This window comes from Somniosus microcephalus, chromosome 4 (genome assembly GCF_052327205.1).
Source record: "Somniosus microcephalus isolate GS21.2 chromosome 4, FLI_Smic_1.0, whole genome shotgun sequence".
Lineage (NCBI taxonomy): Eukaryota > Metazoa > Chordata > Chondrichthyes > Squaliformes > Somniosidae > Somniosus > Somniosus microcephalus.
In genome coordinates, this window is record NC_140990.1 from 263,593,502 (window position 1) to 263,614,528 (window position 21,027).

At 44.1% G+C, this 21,027-nt stretch overlaps 1 protein-coding gene across 3 annotated transcripts in view; it reads left to right on the forward strand.

Moving 5' to 3' along the window:
- gpd2 (glycerol-3-phosphate dehydrogenase 2 (mitochondrial)) overlaps window positions 1-21,027 on the forward strand; it is a 188,449-nt gene that overhangs the window by 102,509 nt on the left and 64,913 nt on the right. For all 3 annotated transcript variants that reach the window (XM_085986321.1, XM_085986319.1, XM_085986320.1), the window contains exons 3-5: window positions 3,331-3,505; window positions 9,271-9,395; window positions 9,634-9,731. In XM_085986321.1, coding sequence (XP_085842447.1) covers window positions 3,331-3,505; window positions 9,271-9,395; window positions 9,634-9,731 — 398 coding nt within the window. The remainder of the gene's footprint in view (window positions 1-3,330; window positions 3,506-9,270; window positions 9,396-9,633; window positions 9,732-21,027) is intronic.

Here is a 21,027-nt window from a genome sequence, read left to right on the forward strand (position 1 = left end):
TGTGCCCAGGGCAGCACAACGAATGCAGCCACTCTACGAGGCTCTGAGGAAAGCCGGGAAAGGGACCCGTGGTTTGGATGCCGGAGATGGATTGTGCCTTCGGGGACACGAAGGCTGCTCTCGTGAACGCAACGATGCTGGCACACCCACTGCCTGGCGCCAACATCGCCCTCACGACCGACGCTTCTGATTTAGCGATAGGAGCCATGCAAGAGCAGTGGGTCAACGGTGCGTGGCAACCACTGCCGTTTTTTGGTCGCCAACTGCGCCGTAAAGAGCGCAAGTACAGCAGGTTCGACAGGGAGTTGTTGGCGTTGTTTCTGGCTATTTGCCATTTTCGTTTTCTTTTGGAAGGGTGCCATTTCACCGCGTTTGTGGACCACAAACCGCTGACGTTTGCTGTGGCCAAGACTACCGAACCGTGGTCGGCTCGGCAGCAGCGGCAACTCCTTTATTTCAGAGTTCACCACAGACACCCGTCATGTGGCCGGCAAGGACAACATGGTGGCCGATTGCCTCTCGCGCGCGGCCGTCCAGGCTGTCCAGCTGGGAATAAATTATTCACGCATGGCTGCCGACCAAGCAGCTGACCCTGAAACTCAAGCTTTCCGTACCGACTCCTCCTGCCTTCAGTCGACGGACGTACATTTCCACTCGGCGGGCACCTCTTTGCTCTGCGACGTCTCCATGGGGCCTCCCCGCCCGATCGTTCCGGTTTCCTGGTGTCGCAAAGTTTTTGACGCCATAGACGGACTTTCACATCCTGGCGTGAGGGCGTCTCGGAAGTTACTGGCATCCAAATTCGTCTGGAGAGGGATGCGCAAGGACGTTCGTGACTGGGCTAATACCTGCGTCGTTTGCCACCGAACCAAGGTGCAACGTCATGTTAAAGCCCCTTGGCCACCTTCAAAGTGCTGGAATGCCGTTTCGACCATGTCAACGTCGATCTCGTTGGGCCACTTCCACCGTCACACGGTTTCACTCACCTCTTGACCATGGTCGACCGCACTACAAGATGGCCGGAGGCGGTTCCGCTGATGTCCACTACCTCCGCGGATGTCGCCAGGGCTTTTATTTCCTCATGGGTGGCACGGTTCGGCGTCCCATTGGATATTTCGTCCGACCGCGGCCCACAATTCACGTCCGAGCTTTGGAATGCTGTGGCTATCGGTTTGGGCACCAAGCTCCATCGCACCACGGCCTACCACCCACAGGCCAACGGGTTATGTGAGCGCTTTCATCGGTCGTTGAAGGCGGCGCTCAGAGCCAGCCTCCAGGGCACCGCATGAGTAGATAGGCTGCCTTGGGTTATGCTTGGTTTGCGTACGGCGCCAAAAGAAGACCTGCAGTCGTCTGCCGCGGAACTGGTGTACGGCCAGACACTCCGGGTGCCAGGCGAGTTCCTGCCGTCACCAACGCAGCCGTGGTCCGCAACCGAGCAACTCGACGCCCACCGGGACGCTGCCCGGATGTTCCAGCCGATTCCGACGTCACATCACGGTCTTCCGGCCTCCCACATTCCAGTGGAGCTAATGCGGGCCAAGTACGTTTTTGTTCGTCACGATGCCCATCGCAGTCCGCTCAAGCCTCCTTACACGGGGCCTTTCCGAGTATTGCGGGTGGGTGCCAAGAGTTTTTTGGTCAACATCGGCGGCAAACCTGACCACATTTCAGTGGACCGCCTCAAGCCCGCACACCTGGACCTCGAACAGCCAGTCGAAACCGCACAGCCACCGCGTCGTGGTCGGCCGCCCGTCGCTGCCACGCCCAGCCAGATCGTTCCACCTGCCAGTTCATCAACTGCCCAGCACATTCCTCTCCGGGAGTATAGGAGTCGTTCGAACAGGCTTGTCCGACCTCCTCTTCGATTGACTGCCGTTGTTAAGGACAATTCTGGGGGGGCGCATGTGGCAGAGCCACCAAGGGGTTCAATTGCCTGCAACAAAGTCAATCGGTATCTGTATTCGTTTGCTGCATGTTAACAGCGCGGTCTCTAAAGGGTTAAGACCAAGCGCGATGACGTCATCACGTGGGTCACGTGATGTTCCCAATGGCAGGAAACGTGATGACGTCATGACATCAGACTGAGGAGCCTCCCCTCTCAGTCCTCGTGGAGCCAGCTTTAAGCAAAGACCTGTGTTTGAGTTCTCCTGTGTTTTTGAATGTTACTTCCACCAGTTTGCATTAAACATCGTTTTGGTTAGCTGATTGCCTAACTCTTAGTAATTTCGTCAAGAATTCACGAATTCCTACAAGCTGATAATGATGCGGCGAGGGCAACTGGGTATCGGGGACCCTGGTGAACGAATGGACCAACTGTGTATCTTCTTAACTGATGAGATTTAAGGATAGAGAAATAAATGGAGGAAGGACAGAGAAGGTGGTTGAATTAGTGTGGGTGAATTCAAAGTCAAAGTTCAGGTACAGAAAGGGAAATAAAGATGGAGAAAGAAAGATTGGATTAAAACAGAGAGAAAAAGAGACAAAGGAAAAGTAAGAAAAATGTAGTAATAAATTTGACATTTCTAACATCTCCAACTACAATTAATTACTTGAAGGAATGCAACGGCACACTTTTAATTCACTTTCTGGGTCAGAGAGGTTGATTAGCAGCCATTAATAATTAGCGCATTGTTAAAAGGGTACTTGCGCTGTTAATTACTAGACTTAACTTTCTCTGGCGAGTTTAATTGCCAATTAATGTGCAAATGCAGCGACTTCATGAAACTCATGAGGAGGTTAAAGGCAAGATGTCATTTTCGCGAGGCTGATGGTGGAGGGGTGCAAATCGTCCAGTAACTTGCGGCGATTTGCAATTCACAGGGTAGCTCTTCCTTGGCACAAATTGCTGGCCGATTTGCACCTTAATAACAGCGTGTGTTGTCCACATGCCGTTACTGTTTTTCAGCAAATTCCGGCCCATTATTGTTTCTGGTTTTAAGAACAATTGAACCAGGCTGCTACACTAAATGATGTACAATTTATTTTATGGCTGATGTTGACTTGGGGTGTAAGATAATCCCAGAGAGCATCATTTGGTCAGCCCATTCACTTGGGTACCATTATCTTTATTGTTACTCACTGCTGGGTACTTTGAAAATAATACCAGGTGTAAAATAAAATATAAAGTGACTTATAATAGGCAAGAATGTTGAATATAAAGCTGTATTTTTGTTAATGAACATGTTTCATATCTTCATATCTGCTGAAAGAATATTGTCAAAAGTATGTCTTACTCTATTACGCTCATCTCAGTATCTTTAATTGGGCACAAGTGGAAAATTCTGTGTTGAAGTCTTGCTTCATTGTCACTCCGTTTTAATTGCATAGGCCCGCCTTTCTTATGTTCAAGCATCAGAACTGCTGAACAAAGGGTATCTTCAAAATGACTTCCCATCAAGAGACGCTCAACTGTACACCTTACAGACCACTAAGGAATTTGATGTCCTTATTATTGGGGGAGGGGCAACAGGAGCTGGTTGTGCCCTAGATGCTGTTACTAGGGGTAAGTAATTTCTCATTTAAAAATCATCTGTAAATTTCTCATCATTTTGTGTGTTCAATATGTCTGTATTGCTCTCTTATACATTGACGTATAAACTGGAAGCTTGAGTGTAATTGAAAACCAGAATGTCAGAAAGCTGTTATTTTCATAAAGAACAGTGCATTTATCTTGTGCTCTCTCTCTCTCTCTCTCTCTCTCTCTCTCTCTTTCTCACCCTAGGTAAGATACGATTTAAATTTTGTGTCCGAAATGTTGTTTCACTACCCGCTTCAGATAACTGATATCAAGGATTTCCTGGTACACTTCTCACTGATTTTGTAATGGTTTTAACTGTAGTCCACAGTACTGGCTGTAAAATAGTACCACTGATATGAATTGAATAGTCAAATCTTGACTTAAAAAAAAGAAAGACTTGCATTTAGATAGCGCCTTTCATGACCTCGGGATGTCCCAAAGCGCTTTACAGCCAATTAAGAACATTCGAAGTATAGTCACTGTATGAACATTACTACAATCCTCTGAAGTTACAGTATTTTAGAAATAGAAAGCAATCTTTATTACTGTACTAGCTCTTCTGGGTTCTAACGTACTTCTCTTGTGTGCATGGCTGGACTATGCAGAGCACAATGGCAAATGTATTATACACCATTTTAAAAAAATACTCATTTTGCCACTGTGCCTTTCAGCTCTAAGCTGCTGCTTTTACTTTGATCATAACATTGTCAGAACACCAGCAGTAGGCAAGTTAAATGTTCAGGAGAAAGCATTCCACCATCAGTTTAAAAACTGCATTGGTGAGTCCTTGCCTCTGCTCACCGTGTCATGCAGTCACATGCGATGATCTAATTTTAAAAAAATAAGAGTTTTCATGGAATCTGTTCAATTTTAAATGATTTTGACAAAACATAAAATTTTCAGGATGTGAACAAACCATATTTGAAATCGGTTAATGAAATGTTTTAATGTGGTCTATGGAAGAATGTTAGGCCATAAGCATGCTTTCTATAGACACCCTAGTAAGCATAAGCAGTAGTAAAAACAGAAAATGCTGGAAATACTCAGCAGGTCAGGCAGCACCTGTGGAGAGAGAAACAGAGTTAACGTTTCAGGTCGATGACCTGTCGTCAGAACCGTTTCAGGTCGATGACCGTTCTAATGAAAGGTCATCGACCTGAAACATTAATTCTGTTCCTCTCTCCACAGATGCCGCAGCTGTGGATGTTATTCAAATGGTCCTGGAAATTCCAACATGGTCAAAGGCACCTGGGACTAGTAGGAAGTAGTCCTGCCCAGCGGTGATTCTGGTGGCAGTGCAGGATCATGCACATTTAGGGCCATTAACACATAGTTTGCTTATTTTGTAGAGTTAGTTAAAATAAAGTGACCACAAGTTAAATAAAAGCACAGCTGGAATTAACTTTTATTTGTGTTTAGTGTAATGTATAAAGGCTTGTGTACTCCCCCCACCCCCCCTCCACTGACATATAAAATTTGAAAACTCCTACCTCGTTAAAGGATCCTTATCGTTCCACATCCTCCCCCACCCCAACTGTAGAAACAGCCATTTTGGCTGTTCGCACTCATTAAGGAGTTCCTCCACTAATGGACTATCAGTGAATCGTATCACACATTGTGCAAATGAGTGTTTTTCTTTCACTATTCTTGGAACTAGAAGGCTTCCAACCTGGAAAATGTTATTAACTGCTGAGTACTGATGCCTAATTAGTTGAGTCTCTGAACAGTATGATGACCCAAAAGGGCCTGAATTTGCCTACACTGGGTACACGTGAAATTAATTAAATCGGAAACTACTGACAAAGCCATAAAGCTTTACATTTATAATCCTATTCTATGAGAACTTCTAGTGGAGAAGTGCTTCATAGGCACAAGCACAAGGGCACAATTTGATTTGTTGCTGTCCACAATCTCATTTGTTTGTCCACTACCTAGTACTGTATTGTCTGTAAGTTGTATGCACTGCTTTCCTTCAAATGACCAACTCTTAATTACATCACATTGATTTGGAGTCATGATCAAGTAAAACTAATTGCTTGGGTTGATTAGAGTGCCACATCTTTGTAATTACATTTCTTCTTTACCCCACCAAGTCAAACGGTTTTCTTGCTATCCAAATAGGGGCCTAAGCATTAACTGTAGCTCACATGAGCTTCTGGAACAAGTATTCTATCTGAGATCACCCAATTGTTCACTGAAAATAATATGTTCATGTTAAATGGATGTCAACCAGATATCAAAAGAAATAAAAGAAGTGAGAATTATGAGACTGTATTGTGGAGTTCCATTCACTAGTGTAAAATATTCAGAAAATCACTTCTAGGTTAGATCTTCCTTCAGATCAACTGTTGTCGTCTTTTTTTTATCAAATCAGTGTGTGAAAAGAATCTGTATCATTACCCATGCACTCCCTATGTATTTTCAAAAGATCTCAAAGTTTAATGCAAGTGCAGTCCATATTTATATTGACCATGTGTGTTTATGTTTGTTACACTTATGAGTGACATTATTACTTCCACAGGCCTGAGAATCTAGTCCTTCTAAAGGAAATGTGTGTTCTGCACAATCGCAAGGGGAAACTGTTCAAGTTGTGAAATTCACAACAGCAGCAAGATCATGGGAACACCATCACCTCCAAGTCACACACTATCCTTCATGGCATAATCCTTCATCGCCATTGGGCCAAAATCCTGGAATTCCATCCTAACCACACATGGGAGCTCCATCCCAACAAGGGCTGTAGGTGGTTCAAGGAGAAAGCCCACCACCACCACCTTCTCAGGGCAACTAGGGATGGGCAATAATTGTGGTCTTCCCAGTATCACACACATCCCGAGAACCAATTAAAAAAAATCAATCCCAATTCCCTCTTGTGGCAGGAACTTAATAATTTGGAATAGGTCAAAATGAAAATTAGTAAAGGCACTGTCTTAATGAGAGTTATTTGACCAAATCAGCATATAAGGAATTTACTTAATTTGCCCAATAATTTTTGAGACATTTTGGTTGGGTCAAAGTATAAGAAGTGAAAACTCAAACTTAATTTTCAGAAAAGTTTTCTTTTTTTTAAAGTTATAGGCAGCAATAGTTAAAATTTCCATAATTTAAAAGTCAAGTTATCATTCGTTAATTAGGGGCTAGATAAGGTTGTGGTTATGATGCAGATTTAGCAACCCAGAAGTTGTGAGGTCAAATCCTACCATGGCAAGTTGTATAATTGAATCCAATAAATGTGTGGGCTAGCATGAAGAAAAATTATCATCAAAGCTGCCAGATTGTTGTAAAAAACCCAACAGGTTCACTAATAGCCTTATTCCGGGGAAGGGAAACTGCCACCCTCATCCAGTCTGACCTGCATGTGACTCCAGTGCCTCATAATGTGGCTGACTCTTTCATGCCCTAAGGGAATTGGTGCAGGTTACAAGGGTATGCTAACATGAGTGTGGAAGTAAAAACCTGTGCAACAATTTGCAAAATAAGCATTCCTCATATGACAGTACCCAAATATTTTGAAAATCAATCTCTAATTCTATTGCATATTGGAAAAGCAAAAATGGAGAGGGGCTATTGCCATCATAAAGTAAACAGAGGCACCTTCTTGTACATAAATTGTTTCTTTTTAAGCACACTTACATGGATTTCTACCAGGTTACAATTATGTTTATAATTATTATTCCAATAATGTGAGTGGCAAATAAGAATATATTTTGCGTCAGACCTTGTACCTCTATGTCAGACCATTGGTGGTCTAGCAGAGGGATATCTGATATTAAATTGGAACAAAACTCTGAAAAATCTGTAGCAAACATTAAAATACATGCACAAGAAAAAATATATTTGTGGATGGAAAAATAGCCCATAAGTAGTGCTTCTAGCCTCACAAATGATTACTGTAAGTTTACAAATCTGGCCTCCTTGTGCAGCCATCAACCCTTTATTTGTATAGTAGCCAAAACACCTTTAAACACTAACTTCTCAAGATAACTAGAGGAATATAGATGCAGAAGGTGAGTTTGGTGCCAGCAATTCTTCCTTTTCTGATACATATATAGGAAATCCACAGAGAGGTTTAGTCAAATGTAATCCCCATTAAGCGTAATTCAAAGAAAAAAATCTAAATGAATCACGAGAGATTTACTATACATTCAACCTACTCATGTGCAGAAAACTTAGATTAATCATTCTTGATACATTCTGGCAAACACTGCCGTGAGTTAAAGTTGATCCCCAATCTAAATTACTATGGTAAATGTTTAAAATTTTTATATTACAGTAATGAATTTCTTATTGAAATGAAAATGGTTAAAGACTTAAATATCTCTCCCTTTTTTAATGTCAAAATCATGTTGTTTTGCTCTCCAGCTGTTGAGCCTCAGCCATGCTCCTCACAGGGGTATGGTAATGCAATGGTTGTGTTACTGGACTACTAATCCAGAGAGAATGCGAGTTCAAATCCCACAATGGCAGTTTGAGAAATTGAATTCAGTTTAAAAAAAAAAAAAAAAAAAAAAAAAAAAAAAAAATCCGGAAATAAAAAGCTTGTAAATCTGATCTGGCCTATGTGTGACTCCAGTTCCATCCTATGTAGTTGACTCTAAACTGCCCTCAGAAGTGGCCCAGCAAATCACTCTGTTATATCTAATTGCAACACCACCTTCTCGGGGAAATTTGGGATGAACAGCAATTGCTAGCCTTGCCAGAGACCTGTACATCCTGAGAATACATTTTTGAAAATGCTCCTCACGTTGGGGGAATATTGCTGCTGCTTGTTATTTGTAGCAGATTTGTAAAAAGTTTAAAATTCATTAGAAAAGGTGAATGTTTTAATAAGGCACCCATCCAGAAGTTTAAAAGTGTGCAGTTGGATTAGGGATTTATATTTTCTTTTAAATAAAAATAGCCAAATTTGGAAATACTACACAAGTGAATGAAATAAATGAACAATTGTAACATTCAAAACAGGGACTTGGTCTAAAGTAGAAAAAAATAAGTTTATACTCTATACAAATTATAGTACGATAAACCTATTGTGGGGCTTTCTTCTTCCTTGCACCTGGGTAATGTTCAGTTTCCAAGTGCATCAAAAACAAAAAATTCTCCACCCCCCACAATGCTGTCCACCCCTAGATCTCCTGGAGTTCCCCAAACATGTCACTGTGCCTGTGCCTGGAGTAGATGTGGTCCCAGCATAAGCATGGTAATGAGGCAAGAGGAACTGTTCCCATTCCTCCCCTCAGTATGTCAGACCATTTGATGCTCCCGCAGAGGATGTCTGAAGAAACCCGACATTGGGGCTTGTGCTGGGACCCCTATACATCGGAAATCTGCAAAGGTCCCCAGGGCAACCTGAAGATGGATACAGAAAGAAGGTATTTGTAGTTTTAGCAGGATTCCCCACTCCCCTGCAGGATTATCTTTGGGCCTTGTGTGTTCTGGCAGCTGCTCTTCAGCTGCCGGCAGAAGATCTTAATGGCATTCCCTCCCTTCCCTGATCTCAGTGGGCCTGCGTTGGGAGTGCACCTGGGCCATACAAATGACCCGGGCCAGGAAAATGAATGCTCCTCTCATTTGTGCTGCATCCACGAAATGCATGGAAATGAAAAATCTACCCTATTTCGTTATCTAATTCCTGGTTTGGGGAAGGTAGTCTTCAATTGAAGGAAAAGCATTTTTTTAAAATGATGTGTGAAATATTGTACAAATGGAGTAACTTAGAACAAGTTACAGAGAATGATTTTGCTTCTGCCTAGGTCTCAAAACTGCACTGATCGAGAGAGAGGACTTCTCTTCTGGGACCAGTAGCAGAAGCACTAAGCTTATCCACGGAGGAGTACGATATCTACAGAAAGCATTCACAAATTTAGATTATGAACAGGTATAAATAATAAACATTCTTGTTAGAATAAACATGCCTAGCATTGTTTATTCTACAAGAATATGTATTATTTCTTGCTTATTATGTTATTATCATGAAATGAATATTCATTGAGTACATTTGCTGATAACACAGCTATGAACTGCTAATCTATCTACATTCTTTTCAGACACGTTTAAACAGTCAATAAATTATATCAATAATATGTGTAACTTCCAATTATTTTCCTTTTTTATAGTATAAACTAGTGAAAGAAGCACTCCGGGAACGTGCCAACTTGCTTGAGATTGCTCCACATGTTTCAAGACAATTGCCCATAATGCTCCCTCTTTACAAGTAAGCATTTCTTAATCTAATTGAAATGCCACTTAGGGGGTTTTGTCTATGCTTTACGGTTGAAATATTTCCTAATATTGCACTAGCTAACCGTCAAATACTATATGAAAGGTAATTTGGACTTAACACATGGAAAGCTAATCTTGGTGATAGTTTCTTTTCTTTCTTTCTTAGTTGGGTAGAAATTCCTCCAGGCATTGCATTTATCTAGTCTACCATTCTACCCTCATATCTGCAGGAATAGTGAAGCTCCTGTGCTAACTACAATTGAGCTAGTTAAATGGCAATCAAATAAACCCCTTGCAAAATTGCACTGTTTAAGTTTCCACATTTTGTGCATTTATAGCCCATATATTTAAAACTAACACAACACCGTGGTGTGAGCTGTTCTGGAAGGGAAAAGAAGGGCAACACAGCTTCTGAAGAAACCGTCAGCCCAATTTAAACTCGGGAGGGTGGTGGGGTGGCGTTTTTGGCGGGTGAGTTAGAAACTCGGCCACTGCTCCAGAAATGAGCCTGGGTTATTTTAACTTCCGGGTCTTATTTAAATCCTGCCAGTTGATTTCCCATCCATTCCGGCCATGAAGTCAGTGGGAAATTGCGCATCCAAGGCCGCCCGCTGTGACCAGGTAGGTGGAGGGTTTGGCTGCTGGGGCCCATCACGATCGGGAAGGGAAAGGGGTGAGTCCGCAGCAGGGAAGGCCCATGTTTTCCTTATGGGGGTCCCAGAGGAGTTAAAATTGCAGTCGGGCCCCCATCCAACCTGAAGATGGAAAAAAGGACCATCCGAACTTGAGGCGGGTGTCCTTGCCACATGCTCAATTGAGCACCTTAAAATCGGAGACCATCAGGTCCCGGCGTCTCCAGGGCAGGAAAGTAACCTGAGAGATTTTAACAGCCCACCTGCTACTCTGATAGGATTAAAATCATCACCTGTATTTTTTTGTTTGTGGCAGCATTGGCAGATATTGAGAGGCAGAATTATAGGACCCAGTAGCTCCCCAGGCAGCATGTATATCATCACGTACACAGCTTCCTGGATCTTGGGAAAGGTCAGTGGTTTAGGAAGTTGTGCCTCAGCAAGAAGGCAGTCATTGGTCTTTTGTGGTCAGCTGCAAGCAAACTACAGTCCAACATTAGCTCTACACTACCTAGGGCGTTGAAAGTTACCATGGCCTTAATTTCTACACGACGGGGTCCTTCTAGCCAACGGCTGGCTACATTATTGTCATCAGTCAATTTTTGATGGATTGCAGGAAGTAGATCACAGGTGCCCCTTTGCAGTGTGCAAACACCTATGTGGTCTTTAGCACTGACCAGCAGCAGGGAAGACTGACTCATTTAGGTCGGAACGGTGGCTTCCCTGGGAGGTAAGATTTGGGGTCTGCTGCAGAGATCTACCAATTCAGTCGTGTCAGCCACTCCTTTAAGCGGTCTGGTTGCCTGCTTTTTAAGGAAGGTGATCTCCCCCTACCCTCTATCTGCTGGTGTAGTTTCAGGACCCAGGAGTATAACCATAAAAAGCCCTTGCGTTCTAGACCATAGTCCACCTTTCACGTACAAGTATTCCTTCAATCTCTCCGAAGGCAGACTGTGTTAACACTAGGTGAGACAACCTTCTATTTGAATCATAAGATGCTTTATTCTACAGTAGACAAAACATACAGAACACCGAGTATGATGAGAGGCACTTGGTACAATCAATATAACTTCTAGTTGCGTACACCAAAAACAACAACTTGCGATCCTATTCCAGCTTTAAAATAGGAAAACGCCACAAGGCGCTTCACAGAAGTGTAATCAGACAGAAATTGACACCAAGCCCAAGAAAGAGATATTAGGAGGGGTAACTAAAAAGCTTGGTCAAAGAGGTAGGTTTTAAGGAGGCACTTACAGGAGGAGAGATAGGCGGAGAGTTTTAGGAAGCGAATTCCAGACCTAGACAGCTGAAGGTACGGTCGCCAATGGAGGGTTGAAGGGAGTGGGCATTGCCGATAAGGCCAGAATTGGAGGGCACAAGTTCTCTGAGGGTTGTAGGGCCGGAGGAAGTTCCAGAGATAGGGAGGGACAAAACCATGAAGAGATTTGAACATGAGAAAGGGAATTTTAAATTGGAGGTGTTGGGGGACTAGCAGCCAGTAGAGGTCAGCGATCACAGTGGTGATGGGTGAGCTGAACTTGGTGCGGGTTAGCATACAGGCAGCAGAGTTTTGGAGCGACCAACTGGCTGAGCTCGCTGCTTGGCTGCCTGTTCCGATGGTGAAGAGGCCCCCACCATTTTGAGACCTGGCCTCATTTAAATTTGGCAGGCAAGATGCGTGGCGCTAAATGGGTGTCCCGATGCAGCATGCTGAATTGAGTTCTCAAGATCAGGCCGGGGCAGCTGCCAGCATGGTAAGTTGCAGGGGGGAGGGGGTTGTGATCGCGGAGAGGGAGGTCCCGGGGCGTCAGCGGAGAGGGGGGTCCCGGGGTGTCGGCGGAGAGGGGGGGTCCCGGGGCGTTGGCGGAGAGGGGGGGGTCCCGGGGCGTCGGCGGAGATGGGGGGGTCCCGGGGCGTCGGCGGAGATGGGGTCCCGGGGCGTCGGCGGAGATGGGGTCCCGGGGCGTCGGCGGAGATGGGGTCCCGGGGCGTCCGCCGAGAGGGGGGCCCCGGGGCGTCGGCGGAGAGGGGGGATCCCAGGGCGTCGGCGGAGAGGGGGGATCCCGGGGCGTCGGCGGAGAGGGGGGGTCCCGGGGCGTCAGCGGAGAGGGGGGTCCCGGGGTGTCGGCGGAGAGGGGGGGTCCCGGGGCGTTGGCGGAGAGGGGGGGGTCCCGGGGCGTCGGCGGAGATGGGGGGGTCCCGGGGCGTCGGCGGAGATGGGGTCCCGGGGCGTCGGCGGAGATGGGGTCCCGGGGCGTCGGCGGAGATGGGGTCCCGGGGCGTCGGCGGAGATGGGGTCCCGGGGCGTCCGCCGAGAGGGGGACCCCGGGGCGTCGGCGGAGAGGGGGGATCCCAGGGCGTCGGCGGAGAGGGGGGATCCCGGGGCGTCGGCGGAGAGGGGGGGTCCTGGGGCGTCGGCGGAGAGAGGGGGTCCCGGGGCGTCGGCGGAGAGGGGGGTCCCGGGGCGTCGGCGGAGAGGGGGGTCCCGGGGCGTCGGCGGAGGGGGGGGGGTCCCGGGGCGTCGGCGGAGAGAGGGGTCCCGGGGCGTCAGCGGAGAGGGGGGTCCCGGGGCGTCGGCAGCTCGGTTTATTTTTTATAAGCCCTGGAGCTCCGGGGCTCTCAAAATAATTCAACACTTGCCTTTAACACGCCTCTTCGATTCCATCGCCTGTGGAACTGGTCAGAGTGTGCACAGTGCAGGCTCCAAACAGTTAAGCCCTAAAATGGCGATCAGGGTCCTATTTATGTCATGGGACTCCTAATTTCCATATTAAAAAGGGCCAGTTGCCTGAAACAGACGGGTGCTATGGACCTCGCTTCAAAATGGAGCCAGCTGCATCGCCATTGTTAATGACTGGTAATTTTGAGGTCAACACCAAGATGCTAGATGTCTTCTTGAATGGCCAGACATTGCTAATGAATTCCCTATTGTTGATTTGAATCCACTTCTCATCTCCTATATTAATTACCTACAGCATGGGGCTGTCCTGAAAAGTCATCTTATTGGCAGCTTTTGCTCAAAATACATTTTAAAATCATTTATGTTCAAGCCTTTACCTTGGGCAAATGGCCAAAGGATCATGAATCGTGACACCAAGCTATGAATGTAGCTATCTGTGCACTTGTATGCAGTGCCGCTGTCTGAACAGGAACAGCTTTTACCAGTAAATGTGCAGATAACTGCAACCAGTGCCTGAAAATCATACATGTCACCACTTCTGGCAGCAATGACCGTGTGCACACTGAGGCAATCTTGAATACCTCAATTGTTTAAAGGGGAAAGAAGGTTGGCTTCTGAGACACCTTGGTTATTCAGCACAACCCTGGCTGATGACAGCTGTACGGAGTCCTCATACTTTTAGAGGCAATAATCCAGGACAAAATTAATTGGCATTTGGAAAAGTATGAGCTAATAAATGAAAGTCGGCACAGATTTGTTAAAGGCAAATAATGTTTGACTAACTTGATGGAGTTCTTTGATGAAGTAATGGACAGGGTTGATGAGGGTAGTGTGGTTGATGTTGTGTATATGGACTTTCAAAAGGTATTTGACAAAGTACCACATAATGGACTTGTTAACAAAATTAAAGCCCATGTAATTAAAAGGACAGTGGCAGCATGGATCCAAAATTGGCTGAGGGACAGAAAGCAGAGAGTAGTGGTGAATGGTTGTTTTTCAGACTGGAGGGAAATGTGCAGTGGTGTCCCCCAGGGGTCGGTGTTGGATCCACTGCTCTTTTATTATGATATATATTAATGACCTGGACTTGGGTATACAGGGCATGATTTCAAAGTTTGCAGATGACACAAAACTTGAAAATGTAGTCGACAATGAGGAAGATAGTAACAGTCTGCAGAAGGACATAGACAAAACTGGTGAAATGGGCAGACACATGGCAGATGAAATTTAATGCAGAGAAGTGTGAAGTGATACATTTTGGTAGAAAGATTGAGGAGAGGCAATATAAACTAAATGGTACAATTTTAAAGGGGTTGCAGGAACAGAGAAATCTTGGGAGTGTATGTACACAAATCTTTGAAGGTGGCAGGACAAGTTGAGAAGGATGTTAAAAAAGCACATGGGGGATCCTTGGCTTTATTAATAGAGGCATAGAGAATAGAATCAAGGAAGTTATGATAAACCTTTATAAAACACTAGTTAGGCCTCAGTTGGAGTATTGTGTTCAATTCTGGGCACCACACTTTAGGAAGGATGTCGAGGCCTTGGAGCAGGTATAGAAGAGATTTATTAGAATGGTGCTGGGGCTGAGGGATTCAGTTATGTGAAGAAACTGCAGAAGCTGGGGTTGTTCTCCTGAGGACAGAGAGGTTAAGAGGAGATTTGATAGAGGTGTTCAAAATCATGAAGGGTTTTGATAGAGTAAATAAAGAGAAACTGTTTCCAGTGGCAGAAGGGTTGGTAATCAGAGGACACAGGTTTAAGGTGATTGGCAGAAGAACCAGAGGCGACATGAGGATTTACACAGCGATTTGTTGTGATCTGGAATGCACTGCCTGAAAGGCTGGTGGAAGCAGATTCAATAGTAACACTTAAAAGGGAACTGGATAAATACTTGAAGGGGAAAAAAAATTGGCAGGGCTATGGGGAAAGAGCAGGGGAGTGGGTTTAATTGGATAGCTCTACCAAAGAGCCAGCACAGGCATGATGAGCTGAATTGGCCTCCTGTGTGCTGTATTTTTCTATGATTCTATGATTTATTTCTTCTTTGTGTTTTCATCACATCAGACAGCTTCTTCCAAGCATCCTCCCATGTCCGATTGCATGATGCAGTGTTGACGCCCTTGGCTATTTCTTCCTATGCTTGCCTTGAGGTATTCCAGGGCCATCTTGTATATGGTGAGGCTAATTCCATGGTCAGGCAGAAAGATTACCCATGTTGCCAGGTGCAGCTGCACTAGTTGAGTGTAAGGTCAACAACACCGGATTCCACATTATTGGCTCATTTATATCATTTATATATAAGCATGATCCCTGTACATTGTTCCTGTGTGCGGAGAGCATTGTTGCAGATCTGTAAGATGAATGCACTACGCCCTCAACTCGCAGTATGCTGTTAAGGCGCAGATGCTGAGTTGCCAGCTGTAATAGCAAGACCACGTCATGACCCAGCTGAAACAGGGCATTTGCTACAAATGTGGCCCCATACTTGTTCAATGTGTCAGCCTTGGTTTACTGGTAACATTCTCGCCTTTCAGTCAGAAGGTTGTGGGTTCAAGTCCCACTCCAGAGACTTGATCATATAATCTAGGCTGACACCTCAGTGGAGTACTGAAGGAGTGTTACACTGTGGGAGGTGCTGTTTTTGAGATGAGATGTTAAACTGAGGCCCAGTCTATAATCTCAGTTGGATGTAAAAAATTGCGTGGCAGTATTCAAAGATGAGCAGGGAAGTTCTCCCCCGTGTCATGGACAATATTTCTCCCTCAACCAGCATCATGAAAACAGATGATCTGGTCAATATCTCATTGCTATTTGTGGGATCTTGCTGTGTGCAAAATTGGCTGCTGTGTTTCCTATATTACAAAAGTAACTACACTTCAAAAGTACTTTATTAGCTGTAAATACTTTGTGATGTCCTGAGGTCGTGAAAGGTGCAAATTCTTTCTTTCTTATTGGAGTGGAAATTAAAAGGGAGATTGGGAAGCAAACAACAAGCACAGAGAAGCAAACATTAATCCAGGATCAGGAGTAGAGAAATAAATTAATTTGTTGGCCAGTGGAACCTATGACTTGGTGTTGGGAATAAACCTGTAGGTATGATAGTGAAGGCAGGGAGATTTAACTCGGCATGTTGGTATGGGAACATGGAGTAAATGGACTGCAGGGCTGGTTTCAACTGAATCAGTCCTTGCTGCATCAGTCTGCTTGGCCATGTATCATCTTTTTCCTGCTCTTCCACTTGCTCCTCAGCTTCTTTGATCTCTGCAAGCCAGGGTGCAGGCTCACCTTCTGGCTGCATGAATTCCATTCTTCTATTGGCTAAGTTGTGTAGAGCACAGGAGTCACAAATTGAGATTTTCTTGGGCTGTAGAGTAGGACCCCACTTGTTTTGTGCAGATGTCAGAAGTGTTGCTTCAACATCTTGGCAATACGTTCTATGAAAATTTGGGTGGAGGTATGAGCCTTCTTGTACTTTTGTTTGGCCCCAGTGTGGGGGTTCTGTTTTGTATCACTAGCCAGGACAGCAAGGGGTATCCCTGGTCCCCCAGCAGCTACCTATCCATTCGCCCCGCTCCTTTAAGTAATTGTAGCACTGCCAACTGTCACAAGATGAAAGCACCATGGCTGCTTTCAGGAGATGATGGCCGAGCGATTTATGGTACTGGTCTAGCAACCAACGGGTTGTGAGTTCAAATCCCACCATGGCAAGTTGGGAAAACTGAATTCAATAAATCTTCCAATTTGTGGGCAGGAATATAACCATGCTGGATTGTTGTAAAAACCTAATGTTCCCTAATGTTCTTCAAGAAAGGGAACCTACCACCCCTATATGGTCTGGACTACATGTGATTTCAGTTCCACACTGTGTGATTAATGCCATTAACCAGTGGTGGACAATAAATATTCCTGTGTCAAGCCAACTTTATTGCAAGCACAAACGGATTTCACTTATCCATCTATTATAAAGCATTCATACTCATCCAGTTCCCATTCAGAAGAATGTGTTTCAGTATGTATCAAAAGTAACCTACAAAGAGAACTATCTAGCCAATTGCTAATCAGAAAAAAATATTAAAGATCAAAAGTGCACCAGATTCTGTCTGTAATTATAAAAATGCATCAGGTGCATGTTTTAAATCTTGTTTTTTTTAAATTGTACAAGTGATGCATTTTATAAATACAAAACCTACAAAGAACATTGCGCTCAAAGCGGAAACTCCACCCCAATCAGTGATTTCGGCACAAATTACGCCCCAAATTTTGCCTGTTTTGAAAAGTGTTTTTTCCCTCTGGTTTCTGCTCAAACTAATTTGCATATCAGTGAACGCAAAATCTGCCATGAATTTAAAAAAAAATTGCTTTAAAAAGAATTCCTAGATATATTGAAGAGTGGTAACTTGGTAACGTTTGATTAATACAGTTGAAAATGGGTTTATCACAAAAAATAAGTGTTTTAAATCACAGCGTCAATCCACCATGTGTGAGATTTTAAATGACTAAAAATGATTTTTTTTAAAAGCAAATTATTTTCTAATTAGATTTGGGTACAGTAGTCAGTTCCTTAGTAAATTAAAAAAAAACACCTTTCAAAACCTACCTATTAGTGTCCTTGCGCCCAAAAGATTCAGCTTAATTTTTGGAGCCTCATCGAAGGCCCGCGAACGGGCACAATTAACGGAAACTCCCAATGGTGATTAATTCATACTGGACCCGAGGCCACTTTTGTGGGCAGGGCCATCTTCTAGCATGATGATTTTAAAACTAGCGCAAAAGATTGCAGAAACTCGAGTTGCGCTGAACGCAATTTGCGCTTAAAATTCTGCGGTCTTTTGCGCCAGTTACGCCAATATCGGGGGAATTGCGCCGAAAAAAACCATGCAATCGAGCGGAAACTTCAGGCCAGTATATTTTTCATTTGCTGTAACCTGTCTTTTGGCGGTCTTCCTTGATAAAGTATCGTATTGCTTTGAAGCACGTGTCACATTAGCTATAACTATGAACCATATTTGTAACAAGGACTTACTCAATTCTCAGCAGTCGTAATAGCACCAAAAGTCTTGCTACATTTTGTAATTTATTTATGTTCTCTGGCTACTTATTATGAAGATGAACATTTTAAAGTAGGTTATGAAAACCTAACGGTTTTCTTTCTTTTTACTGGTTACTTTTTATTCTGCTCTGATTATTCATTTGCCTGTTTAGCTCCTGGGCATCATATTTCAGTCAAAAAGATTCAAAGTGTGACTGCTAGAACTTGGTCCCATCAATGAATATCTATGATTTTTCTCTTTGCTGTTGAAGTCATTCACTTGGTCAGGTGCAATACTGACAATGGCAATGACATTTATTTCATGCAAGAAAAGAGAGAACTTACTTATTACTCATCCTTCATTTTGGAACAGATGGAATTTCAAAACCAATAATGACACCAAAGCTGGATCAAGTACAAAGCCTAAAGGAACTTTCTTAGTAATGGAAGACTGCTGCCTAAGGGAAATTGTCTTAGTCACCAGTATCTTCTGAGACTTTAAGGAATTGGGATGTATAAATCCTGTGTAGACTGTTTTCAAAACCATGTTGAGGAGAGCACAATGTTGAGACACACTGGCTGTGATTTTCTCCTCGGTGTCGAGATGGGTGCGGGTCAGCTGGTTTCCGGGTTACAGTCCTGCCCCCAGCTGCCTCCGCTCTGCAGACATGATTTTCCCTTGATTGGCCACTGGCCAATTAACAGGAAGCGGGTCTGATGATGTCATTTGATGACGCGTCATCTGCCGGTTTGCTTAAAGGGACCATGCACAATTTTATTTTGACAGTTGATTTTTCAGTGTTTGACAGCATTGAGGTGCTGAAAACACTGACAATCACTGCACAAAGTTGAACTCTTGCACCCAGGCTCTCCAATGACTCCCTCCTTTTGCTGGAATAGATGGCAGCTGCAGGTGAGATGACAGAAGTGATCTGGCACTGGTGTAGGGGGGCATCTCTTTTGGGGTTTATGGTAATTTACCTTCCTTTACCTGATTTACGGTAATTCACCTGGTCAGGCAGCCTTTTTGCCACTGCACCTCTGACCAATCCCAAACAGCGGTTTCGAATTGCTACACCCCACCTTCTAGTTCAGACTGGAGGACTTATAATTAATGATATATTAAAAATGGACAACTGGTCTGGATGTGAGAAAATCAACTTTTATTACACTAAAGAAAACCACACCACACGATTTTAGTAATCACTGTACAATTGCTTAAATGGGGGAAGACAGATGGCAAAAATGAGGGATAAATGACTACAATGTTAATTAAACAATCTTAGCAATTTCCCTTAAATTACCACCCCCCTTTAACTCCTTACTAGATTGCCTTGCTGTGGAGTCAGAAACCTGCTCACCTGTGGTCCAAGGAAGTAAGAGAGAGATAGCTTCTCAGGAGCTATCTTTATACCCTGCCAGCTCCTGCTGTTTTGCGCTAAAAGGGTCTGTGTGCAAAATTCGCGCCCAAAGTTCGAATACACAAGAGAAAGGCTGTGATTGGCTGATTCAGAGTGGTTTGAATGTGTCTGCGTTCTGGGGCCGAAGTGTTCCCACCTACATCCGGAGTTTCTGGGCTAACCAAAGGGGGGATACCTGAATAATGGGTGATTCAAAACCCATTCATTCCAAACTGTTCTCTTTCAAAAGTCCTTTTCCCGAGTTTCGATGTGTCTCATTATGTGTAAGTGGTGTTGAATGGGGTTGGATTTCTGTGTAAACAGAAGTCCTTTGTCCTGCGGTCAGTCTCAAGTGGTTTAATCCCTTATGTCAACATCCTGCAGTTTCAATAAATAAACATCGATTGTCAGCAGGGAAGGGAAACTCCCTGGTTTGATTGACAGGTTGACTGCCACTGCTTGACCCTCCCACTCTACACAGACACTTCGAGCTGCTTTCTTTTGTCTTTTGGCCATGCCTTTCTGATGACCATTTTCAAACCTCTTTGCAATATACACAGTTTGAAACTCAGAGGTACCATTTTAATCTTAAAGTCCTTATGTTGTCCAAGAGTTCTGGGTATGCTTTTAAAACATTGTCCAACCCAGAGACAATTCAAATCACACAATTCTTCGTCCACGATGTGGACCAATATTTTCCGATCTTCAGGGATTTAGGGGACTTTTGCGAACCCCTACACTGGTGAGAGAGGTTGTCCCAATGAGGTGGCACTGGACATATAGTTGGATTTAAAAACTTGTAAGCTAAAGAAATCTGTATATGAATAAAAAATGCAGTAACCAACATTTTCTTTGCTCTGAAACTCACCAGTGCAAAACTGCATCCTTCACATCACTTCTGCAGCTGTCATCTTTTCACAAACATTAGACCAGACCTACAACACGCCACACTTACCTGGCGTGTTGTCCGGACGCTGTGAAACCCGACCCAGAAGCTGGAAAATCGAAAAACAGCCTGAAAACTACTGACAAGTACCTGTTAATAGGCAGTTAATTGCCTTTAATCTGTTTCCCGCCGCTAGGTGTCGGGTCCATTCGCAAATCAGAGACCCGACACTTGGGAAGGTTGTTTGAAGGCGGGTTGACGCCGGGTCCGGAACCCACCGTCAATTAAAACGACTTTAACCTCTGAGCGACGGCAAAATCGCAGCCTATATGTTAACATTATCTGCTCCAGAGACTCTCTTGAATTTCCAATTTTGAAATAGAGGAGAGTGCAAGATGAGCCAACATGACAAAGTAAAGCTTAATATTTCAAACTTAATCTTTATAATAAAACAACAGGAAATGGCAACATTTGTCTTAAATCGGTGTGTTTTATTTGTACGGTAGCTAATTTGTTATTTTGAAAAAGAATATCTGAATGAGTTTCCATGGTGAGGTAGTAACCAAACCTTTTCAGTTCAAAGAATAAAGCCCCAGCAGACCAGAATGTGATTTATTTGCAGAATTTTCTTTCTAGTTTTATATCCGAGGGTTTGCCT